The 11,129-nt window shown below is 57.5% G+C and overlaps 1 protein-coding gene across 2 annotated transcripts; it reads left to right on the top strand.

The window, feature by feature from the left end:
* Positions 1–1,414: 1,414 nt before the first annotated feature.
* Positions 1,415–9,288, top strand: Bbc3 (BCL2 binding component 3). 2 transcript variants are annotated; one of them, XM_013351461.2, is made up of 4 exons: positions 1,415–1,553; positions 3,747–4,035; positions 5,277–5,467; positions 8,398–9,288. In XM_013351461.2, exons 2-4 carry the CDS (start codon positions 3,762–3,764, stop codon positions 8,512–8,514), a joined length of 582 nt encoding a protein of 193 aa, XP_013206915.1. In that variant the 5' UTR covers positions 1,415–1,553; positions 3,747–3,761; the 3' UTR covers positions 8,515–9,288. The 2 variants fall into 2 exon arrangements, with proteins under 2 accessions (XP_013206915.1, XP_026641895.1); XM_026786094.1 differs by lacking the exon at positions 1,415–1,553 and adding an exon at positions 2,154–2,225.
* The last annotated feature ends 1,841 nt before the right edge of the window (positions 9,289–11,129 follow it).

Genomic DNA, 11,129 nt, shown 5'->3' with positions numbered 1-11,129 from the left:
AGCAATCTGCCTTCCTCTGCCTCCCGAGTGCTGGGATTAAAGGCGTGCGCCACCACCGCCCAGCTTGTACAAGGGTCTTTTCTCACATGTCTCTGTGACATTCTTTCTCTGTCACCCCAGTACTGGGTATCTGCAGGTGAGTTATATACTTGGTGAGCTGACTGGATTTGGGCAAGACCCGGACAGACTGTCAGGTACCAGACAGAATGATGTCCAGGGCTCAGGAGGGGTAGAGGTCACTCTGTTTTATAAAGGGAGGGAAATGACAGCTAGAAACAGAAAGGGGAAAGGGAACAGAAACAATAGACAAGATGAAATAGGGTGCAGGGGGCTGCCCGGGCATGTCAGTGCCAGGAGCTCAGGGCTGCCTCCTCCCAGCGGGTCCAGTGCCAGACTGGTGGGAAGCTGACCAGATGTGCATGTTCATGAGCGTATCCCACCATCCGGCCACTTAGCAGGACAGGAACCTGTCACAGGAGTGACTTTGTGAGCACAGGTCAGGGGTCAGTTTCTTCTGTGTCGGATTTAGTCTGTTTTGGAGGGTCACTTCCAAACCAGCTAGAACAATCTTGTGGGTGTGCTTTTGGGATGTCAGTCTGGGGGTGCCGTTCGGATCGGAGTGTGTGTGTCCTGCGGGACCTGGCAGGAAGCTGTTCTGAGATGTGGTGTGAATGTCGTAGGCACCTCGGGACAGGGTTTGTGAGTCTGAGCCGGCTGGAGCATTGTTTGTGAAATTATGTGTGGGGTTGTCACTGTCCTTGTGTGTCCCTGTGAGCTTGTGTGTGTGGGGCTTAATCTGGGTATCTGGGGCAGGGGTGATGAGGTTGTGAGTCCAGGCCTTTGCTCCACGTGTGCATCTGTGCCTGTGGCCAAGTATCTGACTTTGTGTCCCTGTGGTTCAGTCAGCAGTAATTCGGTGCACCATGGTATGCCCGTGGGTCAGTCTGAAAGCTTACTCCTTGGGTATGGGTCCCAGTCAGTGTGTCAGTATGTCAAGTGTGTGTCTGGCCACCCAGGGTCTGGGCTGTCCCCATGGTGCTCCTCCTGCCCTGGCCAGGCCTTGCCCCGCCCCTCGGCTGCAGGGAAACCCCCCGCGCGGAGGTAGGGGGCGCGGCGCCCGCCTGCAAGCCCCGACTTGTCCCCGGCCGCGGGCGGGGCCCTGGCGTCACGCGGGGGCGGGGCGTGGGAGCGAGCGAGAGGCGGGGCGGGACGGGGCTGCCGCCGAGCGAGCGGGGCCCGGGGAATCGCCGGGCGGCCTGAGACGCGGCGCGGAGCCACATGCGAGCGGGGCACCCGGGAGGCGACACCAGCGAGTAAGCAGCAGTGGTGATCCGGCCGCAGAAGCGGACGCGTCAGTAGCAGCAACAGCAGCAGCCACTGCAGTTAGAGCAGCAGCAGCAGCAGCAGCAGCAGCAGCAGCAGCAGCAACAGCAGCAGCAGCAGCAGCAGCAGCTAGGAGTCTTAGTAGCAAGCCACTCGGCGGGCGCGCCCTCCAGAAGGTAGCGGCCCGCTACCCAATCGCCGTCCTCTTCTGGAGTGTTCATGCCCCCGGGGTGAGTACACACCCCGATCCCCGACATTGCTGACGAGCGACCAGGCCGGGAGGGCTCCCTGGAGGAGGTGGCGAGATGCACGGGCAGAGCGACTGTCTTCTTGCATTCCCGCTGCCCGTGCCCCAATTTTCGTCACTGGGATCAAGGCTGGGTCGGCTGGGCCGGAAGGAAGCACCTGGGACTAGGGGCGCCCGGTCTGGGCGCACAGGTGCCACAGCGGTCTGGCGGGTTTGTTTACAAACAATGGGGTTCGGGCTCGCCCGCGCCCCCTGGTGGCCAGTAATGTCGGGGAGGAGCGTGGTCCCGGGCTCGCTCGGGTCTCCCGAGTCCAGCTATGGGAGGGTCAGGGTGGGGGGTGGCACCGATGATCGGCCACACCCAGGGCGCGCGCCCGCCGGGGGCGGCGACAGGGGGCGGCGGAGGCTGCGGCTCCCGCGGGCGGGGGCTGCGCCCCAGCAACAGCCGGTTATTGGCCCCGCGCGCGCTGGGCGGGCGGGGCGGGCGCACGTGGCGGCGTGGGGGGGGCTGTGACAGCGGAGGGGTGGCGGAGACCGCGCGTGCGGGGCTGTGGATCTGCAGGTGTCTCGCCTGGGTGTGTGTGCTCGTGTCTGGCTCCCGAGTTTGTGTCCCTACACCGAGATGTTGGCGTTTGTCACCCGGAGGGGTGTCTGCGTGAGTCCTTGCTCGTGTGTCTGCGGGGTGGGGTGCACCTGTCCGTTTATGGGGTGTGGGTGGCCACCTCACACACACCAGAGTTGTGTGCGTGTGCTCTTGAGGGGTGACTAGGGGGGAAAGCTGTCGCCTGCCCGGTCGTTTTGATGGTGGTGCGGGCGATGTGGGGGGGGGCACTTGAGCTGTGTTTGTGTGTCGCTAGAGTGAGCTGTGTTGGTGTGCAGGGGTCTCTTCCGAGTGTGTGTTGCGTGTGTGTGCGCGCGCGCGTGCTGTCTCTGGATGTCTCCAAGACATTCATCTGCTGCACCCAGCATTTGGGATAGGGTGCCACCCAGTGCTTGATCGCTCCCTGGGTGACTTCTGAGTGTCAAGGAGGCACAAGGCTATCTCCTCGCTGAGGATGGATGGCTCTGGGGGGATGATTTAGTCAGCGCAGTGGCAGCCTCTCTGCATGGTGTGTGTGTGTTGGGTCTGAGGGGCTTGTCACTGTGATCCGTGGCTCATATGTGTCATGTGGCTTCTCTCCCTCTCTCTGTAGTGTTTATACCAGTCACGTGAGGCCAGTGTTTTCTGTCTCTGCTTTAGGTGTGTGCTGCTGGTGTGTGTGCGTGAGTGGTGAGTATGTATGTCTGTGTGCGTGTGTTCTGGGACTGACAGTTGGCTATGGTGTTTTGGGGTTGAGAGAAGAGGCTGGACTGATGGCTGCTCCCAGCTGAGTCTGGTCCTCCCCGTGTTGCTGCCCCGCATGCGAGGTGGGGGGGGGGGAAATGATGTATCCGGTTGTGATGACATGTGTCTGTGTATAGCTGTTGTATCCCGGGAGCTCAGAGTTGGGGGTGGGTGTGGGTGTTGCACATTCGGATGTGTTTTGGGATGATGGGTGTGTGCGCTAAGGTGTAGTAGGGGTGTCTGTGTGTATGCGTGAGAAGCACGTTGAAGACTTCTGTTTTGTTTCTATGTGTGACGGCTGCATTGTGGATGGGTGAGTGCGGGCTTGTCAGCATTGGGTCAGTGTGAGAGTGAGACTGATGTAAATATGTCTAAGACAGGAGGAGGGCTCTGGTTGGCTGTGCGTGCATAGCTAAGTGTGTCCCCTTGTGTTTTTGAGTGGACCACCTCACTGGGTCTGATGGGGTGGAGGTCAAGTTGGACACTTCTGTGAGTTCTCTGATGTCGGAGTTGTGTTCCCATCACACATACACGCACAGGCACACACACGGATCCTGTGTCAGTCCTGTGTGTCCAGGGAGCCCCAGCACCCCTGCTGCGCTCCCCTCTGTTGGGAAAGTTCTCCCTGGCCCAAACCCTGAGAGTCCTAAGCAGTTTGCTTGGAGGGCTTGCCTCTAGCCCCAGACGCAGTCTGTGCCCCCCCCCATGCGTCCATCACCATGTGTTCCGGTCAGGCTGCCCCTGGGGTCACCCCCTCGTGGGCGTGAGTGACCTCCAGGCGGGGTGTCTGCAGGGTGGGGTCCTGCAGCCCCCCTGCAGTCGCCCCGCTGACCTCCCCGCTGTGCCCCGCAGGCTCCAGGGAGCGCCATGGCCCGCGCACGTCAGGAGGGCAGCTCTCCGGAGCCCGTAGAGGGCCTGGCCCGCGACGGTCCGCGCCCCTTCCCGCTCGGCCGCCTGGTACCCTCCGCCGTGTCCTGCGGCCTCTGCGAGCCCGGCCTGCCTGCCGCCCCAGCTGCCCCCGCCCTGCTGCCGGCCGCCTACCTCTGCGCTCCCACCGCCCCGCCTGCCGTCACCGCCGCCCTAGGGGGCCCCCGCTGGTCTGGGGGTCCTCGCAGCCGGCCCCGAGGCCCACGCCCGGACGGTGAGTGCCCACCCCGCACTCGGGGAAGCTGAAGCGGGAGTCGAGCTGAGTGGGGCCACCGGGAGGGTGTGGCCAGTGTGGTCTTTGTGTAGCAAGAAGCAGGAAGACTGAGTGGAAGACAGGGATGGTAGGGCCAGGTCGAGTGGGAAGTCCCTCTTGGAATCTGACTGCAGTTCCCCGAGTTGTAGCCCACGTCTCTTCCAGGGCCTCGGGCAACAGCTGTTTCTCAGCTCCCCTCCCCCATCCCGGGTCCCTGGGCGCCCCCCACCCCCTGCGAGGATTGCAGTAGGAAGGAGTGTGGCCCGTGGGAGGACCGTCACCTCAGGACTTGGAGAGGGCTCAAAGGCCTTTCCCTTTTATTTGAGTCTCTTTGGCACTCACAGGGCTAGCCCGCAGTCCCCGGGGAGGAAGGGGAGGGGGTGGGGCCATTGTGCTGGGAAAGTCCCCCTCGGGGAGAGGGTGAGGCTCAGGGAGGGAAGGGTTAAAGGTCCCCTGCCCGGTGGGCTGTTAACCCTGTGGTGCCCGGCTGCGGGGAATGACCATCTGGGTTTCCCTTCCCATCTCCCCCAACGCCCCCATACAGTCTCCTGAACCCAGGGTTAAAGAGAGAAAAACTTTACAACTTTCCCTGGGTTTCAGGACGAGATTGACAGATGATGAAAACCGAGGCCCAGGACCTGGTGTGACAGGACGGAGAGATAAGGATGAGTGCCAGAGGGGGCGGGGCAGAAAGACTTAATCTAGCACCCCTGCCACCCTCACCCCACCCCCAGTCTTCTCGGGCAGCCCCAGTCTGGCCTTCTGGTCACCAGGCCAATGCCACATCCGGGGGTGTGGCCTCACTGTGGTTGGGCTGGAGTGAGCTGGAGACCTGAGAGAAGTGACTGGGTGGGTTCAGTGGCTGTATCCCTGTGTGACCTTGGCCACTGCTCTGGGTAGGACCTCAGTTTCCCTGTCTGTCAAATAGAGTAAGCTAGATTTGACTGGGTTTTAGAAGAGTACTCAGGTCGGAGTAGTTGAGGAACTTCCGCACTGATATGGGGTTTACTAGGGGACTGGCCAGCCAGAGCTACTTCCTCAAGACCCCTTTCAGGGGCTTAGGGAGGGAGTAAGAAAAAGGAATTCTAGAGTGTGTCGGAGGAGGAGAAGGGGAGAAAAGCAGGCCTTAGCTACCTAGGTGCCTCCTGGACGCCTAGGGGCCCGCAGGGTGGGTGATGACCACGCCCCTTCCCCTCTCCCAGGTCCTCAGCCCTCGCTGTCACCAGCCCAGCAGCACCTAGAATCGCCCGTGCCCAGCGCCCCGGAGGCCCTGGCGGGCGGCCCCACCCAGGCAGCCCCGGGAGTGCGTGGGGAGGAGGAGGAGTGGGCCCGGGAGATCGGGGCCCAGCTGCGGCGGATGGCGGACGACCTCAACGCGCAGTACGAGCGGCGGGTGAGTGCGGGGCGGCGGGCAGGTGGGGAGGGGGACCGCACGCCCCCCGCCAGATGTGCCGCAGCTGCTGGCCCAGCGCGCGCGAGGTCGCGCCGGGGACAAGCAGATGGGGGTGTGTGTGGGAGGAATCGGATGGAAGCTGGGGTCAGGGATGGGCCGGATAGGGAGCGGAGCCCCAGGCCGGGTCGGAGAAAGCTGCTCGGAGCTGCAGCGCGGCCCGGAGTCCGCGGCCGCGGGGACTGAGGGCGGCGCTCGGCGCGGCGGCTCCTATATCCCAGGCTATTTATAGCCGGTGAGTCAGCAACGCGCCGCGCCCGCCCCACCCGCCCCCGCCGAACTGCGCCCCGCAGCGCCCCCCGCCGGCTGCTCCGAGCCCGCACTCCCAGACCAGGCCCGCCACTCGGTGTTCCGTGCCTCCCCCCAGTCCCCAATGGAACCCCCAATCATCCGCGCTCGCCCCCTCCCATCCCCAGCGTTGTGCTCTCTGCACATGGCCCTTGCATTGTTTGCTGATTGCAACAGGAAGGCAAAAGCAGGGGAGGGAGAGAGCCCACTGATATTTGATGGAGGCAAACCCCTTTCTCGCTCTGCTCCTGGGCCTTGTCCCCGACCTCCTTGTGAAGGGGTCCTCCTCCCAGCCGCGGTTCACTCCCAGCATTTTTTTTTTCACCCGCTTGCTTGCACAGTCAGGGGCGTTGTTTTTTGCTCCCATCCTGGCTCTGCCGTCTTCTAACTGCAGGTTTCTAAAGTCCTCTAACCCCTTTATTGGTTACCCTGAGGACATATGAAGTCAAGTAGCTTGGCTTGGTGGCAGCGTGGCCTGGTGGCAGCTTCCTGTAATCCCACTTACTTAGGGAGGGAGAAAGAAAGTTCAAAGCCAGACTGGACAACCTAGTGAAACCCTGCCTCAAAGAGCCTTTGAGATGGCTCAGAGGAGAAAGGCTCTTGCTACCCAAACTGATGAACTGAGTTCAATTCCCAGGACCCACATAGTGGAAGGACAGAGTCAACTCCTGCATAATGTTCTTTGACCTCTCATGTGCTGTTCACACATATGACACACAATTATATATATATATATGTATATATATATACTAAGTGTGTATATATGTACATACACACACGTATATATGCATACATACTTAGTGTGTGTGTTAAGAAGCACTCAGTGGTTAAGAGCACTCTTGCAGAGGACTATGGCTTGTCTCCTAGCTCCCAACTGTCTATAAATCTAGTTGTGGGGAATATCTGACTCCTTGTGGTCTCCAAGGGCACACACACATTAAATAAAACTTTTTTTAAAGTTTATGGGAGGCTGATATAGCTCAGTTGGAAGCGTGTTTACCTAGCAGACACTAAGCAGTGGGCTCCTTCCGCAGCCTAGAGCATGATGGCATCTTTGTTGGAGGCCTTAGTATCTGTGGGCCAAGGTCATCCTCAACTACATGATATAGTTCCAGAGAAGCCTAAGCTACATGAGATCCCAAAATAAGTTTTGGGAATTTTTGTTTTGTTTTGTTTTTGTTTTTCAAGACAGAATTTTCACCCTGTGAACCAGGCTGGCCTCAAACTCACAGAGATCCACCTGCCTCTGCCTCCCAAGTGTGTCTGGAATTCATCAGTGACGGGCAGGAGGAGTCTCTTTCCAGGAAGCCCTTTTCTAGCATAAATATACTGACTTCTGTCCTTTCCAAGAGACGTCCTTCTCTGACTTGACCCATGTGCTCATATCTCCAGAGTGAACATTGAGTGCTCCCAGCTTCCCCTGACTTAGATATGATTAAATAGAGCCACTAGTGAGCTCACAAGGTGAGACCCACCACCTTCACCCTCTCCCAGCTGCAAGGGTGAGGAGGAGGGCTCAGGACACCCCAGCTAGTTGTGGGCATGGACTCCACTGGGTCATCAATCTGACATCTGTGAAGTGGATTGTATTCTCTGCAACCAAGGGGGTGAGCCAGGTGCACCTGCTTGGCCATGTACCCAGTAGAGGAACCAAATAAAAGCATCATTTTTCTTTTTTTCTTTCTTTCTTTCTTTCTTTCTTTCTTTCTTTCTTTCTTTTTTTTTTTTTGAGACAGGGTCTCACTAAGAAGCCTTGGCTGTCCTGGAATTTGCTATGGAGACCACCAAGCTGGTCTTGAACTCTCAGAGGTCTGCCTGCCTCTGCCACCCAAATTCTGGGATTTAAGATGCGAGGCGTCACACCAGCTTGCTTTCCATTTCTCTTTTCTTTTGAGACTGAGTCTTACTAAATTGTCCAGACTGGCTTTGAACTCATGCTGTAGCCCAGGCAGGCCCCCAACTTTCTGTCCTCCTGTCTCAGCCTTCCAGAGTAGCTGAGATTACAGGCCTGTGCCATCACAGAGGATTCTAGAAAGCTGGGTCACATTTTTATTCCGCCACAAGGTCTCACTGAACCCAGCCCTCCTAGAGGCACCTGCTCTAAGCCTTGCCAAGACCGCAGGCTGTTCCTTGCTCATGTGGGTTGTTCTAGACATGCTAAGGGCCCCATTGCTGCCTTCCGTGCCCCACCAGCCTTTTGTTTGTTTGGTTTGGTTTTCCCCGGAAGGGGCCTGCAATCTGGCACAACCTTAGTTATCCTCCAGCCTCATAAGAAGGTGCTAGGGTTTAGGAACGTGAGCCACCTGCCAGCACAGGCTGCGATTCAGCCTGCCCCTTAGTGTCCTGTGATTGGAAGGATGCCTTTATCTGAACAACAGGAGGTGTATGGGTGTGAATGTCCCGGCAAGCCAGAGCCATTGGCTGCTTTGTGCTATGCTCTATGCTGTGATGATTCTGCCGCTGTCCTGGGAGAGCTGGGAAGAAGGTTGCAATCAGTCTTGGGACCAATCCAGAATCCACACCTTTTGCCCCCTTACCATACTGTCCGCAGGTCCAAGCTAATTCCTGCTTCTCTCTCTCCCCAGAGACAAGAAGAGCAGCATCGACACCGCCCCTCGCCCTGGAGGGTCATGTACAATCTCTTCATGGGACTCCTCCCCTTACCCAGGGATCCCGGAGCCCCAGAAATGGAGCCCAACTAGGTGCCTACACCCGCCCAGGGGACGTCAGGGACTTGGGGGGCAGGACCTCCTCCGCCTTCTGACACCCTGGCCAGCGCGGGGGACTTTTTCTGCACCATGTAGCATACTGGACTGCCAGCCTTGCCTGTCCCAGGGACGCGCAAGGGAAGCCACTCGAGCCCAGGCAGCCTGGGTGCACTGATGGAGACTTAGGGGACCCTGGCCTCCCGAAAGCCAGGGGAGGGAGGGCTGACGGACTCATGGTGACCGAGGGGGTGGGGACCGAGCCGCCTGCCTCTGCCGCCCACCACCATCTCAGGAAAGGCTGCTGGTGCTGGCTGCCCGTTCCAGCTGCAGGGGGACTCTTGGGGTGTCCCCAGTGCGCCTTCACTTTGGGCCTGGCCTCAGGCCCCTGGTGCTTCCCCCCCTCCTCTTGCGGAGGGGGCCTGTGAAGAGCATATGAGCCAAACCTGACCACTAGCCTCCTGGAGCCAGAGAATGGGGGGCATGTGACGGCCTCTCAACCCAGTGCCCAGCCATCTTCCCTGAACCGCCGGCGGGCGGTGACCGATGCCTGCCTCACCTTCATCAGGGGGTGTCCAGGAGGGGTCCAGACTGTGAATCCTGTGCTCTACCCGGGACCACCCCCTCCCCAGTCCCCATCCATCCCATTGCATAGGTTTAGAGAGCGCACGTGTGACCACTGGCATTCATTTGGGGGGTGGGAGATAGTGGCGGAAGCCACCTCAGCCTTAGTCCCCAGGGCAAAGCGCTGGGGGGGAAGATGGGGAGTCAGGGAGGGGGGAATCTCAGAAGAGGGAGGAGTCTGGGAGCGGGGAGGGACGGCCCAGCCTGTAAAATACTGTACATGCACTGCTGTAGATATACTGGAATGGATTTTCTGTACATGTTTGGTTAATTTTTTTTGTACATGATTTTTGTATGTTTCCTTTTCAATAAAATCAGATTGAACAGTGGACACTTTTTTTTGCTAGCCTTACCTGTGAGGATACAAAAGAGATAGGGACTCATGAGCTCTTCAGGGGTAGTCATTCTAAAAAGCAAGCTGGTAGCTACTTAGAAGGCCTGAGCAGCAAAGAGATATAAAGTCTTAAAAAATGTAATGGGAGTCAGGAGGTGGTGGCTCACACCTTTAATCCCAGCACTTGGGAGGCAGAGGCAGGCGGATGGATCTCTGAGTTTGAGGTCAGCCTGGTCTACAGAGTGAGTTCCAGGACAACCAGGACTGTTAAAAAGAGAAACCCTGTCTTGAAAAACCAAAAAAAGTAATGGGGAAGGGAGGAGCAGCTGGAGAGATGGCTCAGCAGTTAAGAGCACTGGCTGTTCTTCAAGAGGATCTGCATTCAGTTTGCAGCACCCACACGGCAGCTCACTATCTGTAACTCAAGTTCCAAGAGAGCTCTGACATCTGGCCCTGTGGATACCTGGTATGCACATAGTGCACATTACCTGCAGGCCCAACACCCATCTACATATAGTTTAGAAAGTAGCAGGAAGGCTGGAGGTGTGGCTCAGTGGTAGATCCCCTGCCTAGAATCCCCCAAAGAGAGGCTGGGGTGTGGCTCAGTGGTGGAGCCCCTGCCTAGAATCCCCCAGTGAGGGACTGGGGTGTGGCTCAGTGGTAGAGCCCCTGCCTAGAATCCCCCAGTGAGGGGCTGGGGCGCTGACTCAACAATGCACAAACACCTGGGTTCAATTACCTATATCGAGAAGAAGAAAGGCTGGTTGAGAGAGCCAGACAAGTTGTAGCTACAGAGCTGCCATCCACTGCTGTAGCCTTAAGAGGGTAAACTCCAGCCAACTGGGCAGTTGTGGTGGTGCACACACTTTTAATCCTAGCACCTGGGAGGCAGAGGCAGGTGGATCTCTGAGTTTGAGGTCAGCCTGGTCTACAAAGTGAATTACAGGACAGCCAGGGCTACACAGAGAAACACTGACTAAAAAAAGAATGACAGAAAATAGGGCAAGGTCCTTGCAGGCAAAGGGTCTAATGCTCTATCCTTATTTCTTCCACCAGGTGAATGATGTAGTTGGTCTTGAGAGTTACTGCATGAATGAATGAATGAATGAATGAATGAATGAATGAATGACCTATAATTTAGAAGTCTCTGTTTCAAGAGCTGGGGCTCATTGGTTAGGAAACAGTCCCTGTCCGACCTGGACCAAGTGGGAACAAACTTCCTCTGGGGCTGGGAGTGACCTAAGGCCAAGCATGCTGCGCCCAGCCCTGGGAACCCACAAAGCATTATTTTGAGGAAGGAGAGTTTTCCCCACTAGCTTCCTGAGAACCGGCCCAGAGTTGTCTGGGAGCCCTCTTCTATCTCAGCTTTTGCTTCTCCCACATAAAGTGGCTGAATCGGGCTACAGAGAGAAACCCTGTCTCAAAAAACAAAGCAAACAAAAATAGTTCTTGTTCTTGGGTTCAGCTGGCAGCTCACAACCAGGGGATCAGACTTTTGACCTCTGCACACTGTACACACGATACACAGACAAACCTGTAGCAATCACATTCAGACACACAAACATGAATCCTTTTTTTTTTTTTTCTGAGACAAGGTTTCTCTGTAGCTTTGGTGTCTGTCCTGGAACTAGCTCTTGTAGACCTCAAACTCAGA

Source organism: Microtus ochrogaster, linkage group LG4, assembly GCF_000317375.1.
Source record: "Microtus ochrogaster isolate Prairie Vole_2 linkage group LG4, MicOch1.0, whole genome shotgun sequence".
Lineage (NCBI taxonomy): Eukaryota > Metazoa > Chordata > Mammalia > Rodentia > Cricetidae > Microtus > Microtus ochrogaster.
This window is presented reverse-complemented; position numbering and strand designations above follow the sequence as displayed.

Bases quoted from the DNA above. Each gene is read 5' to 3' on its own strand.
- Bbc3 (XM_026786094.1), top strand. From the start codon at position 2,193: ATGTTGGCGTTTGTCACCCGGAGGGGTGTCTGC. The intron at 2,226-3,746 runs GTGAGTCCTTGC...TGTGCCCCGCAG, and splicing joins TCACCCGGAGGGGTGTCTGC to GCTCCAGGGAGCGCCATGGC. The intron at 4,036-5,276 runs GTGAGTGCCCAC...CCCCTCTCCCAG, and splicing joins CCGAGGCCCACGCCCGGACG to GTCCTCAGCCCTCGCTGTCA.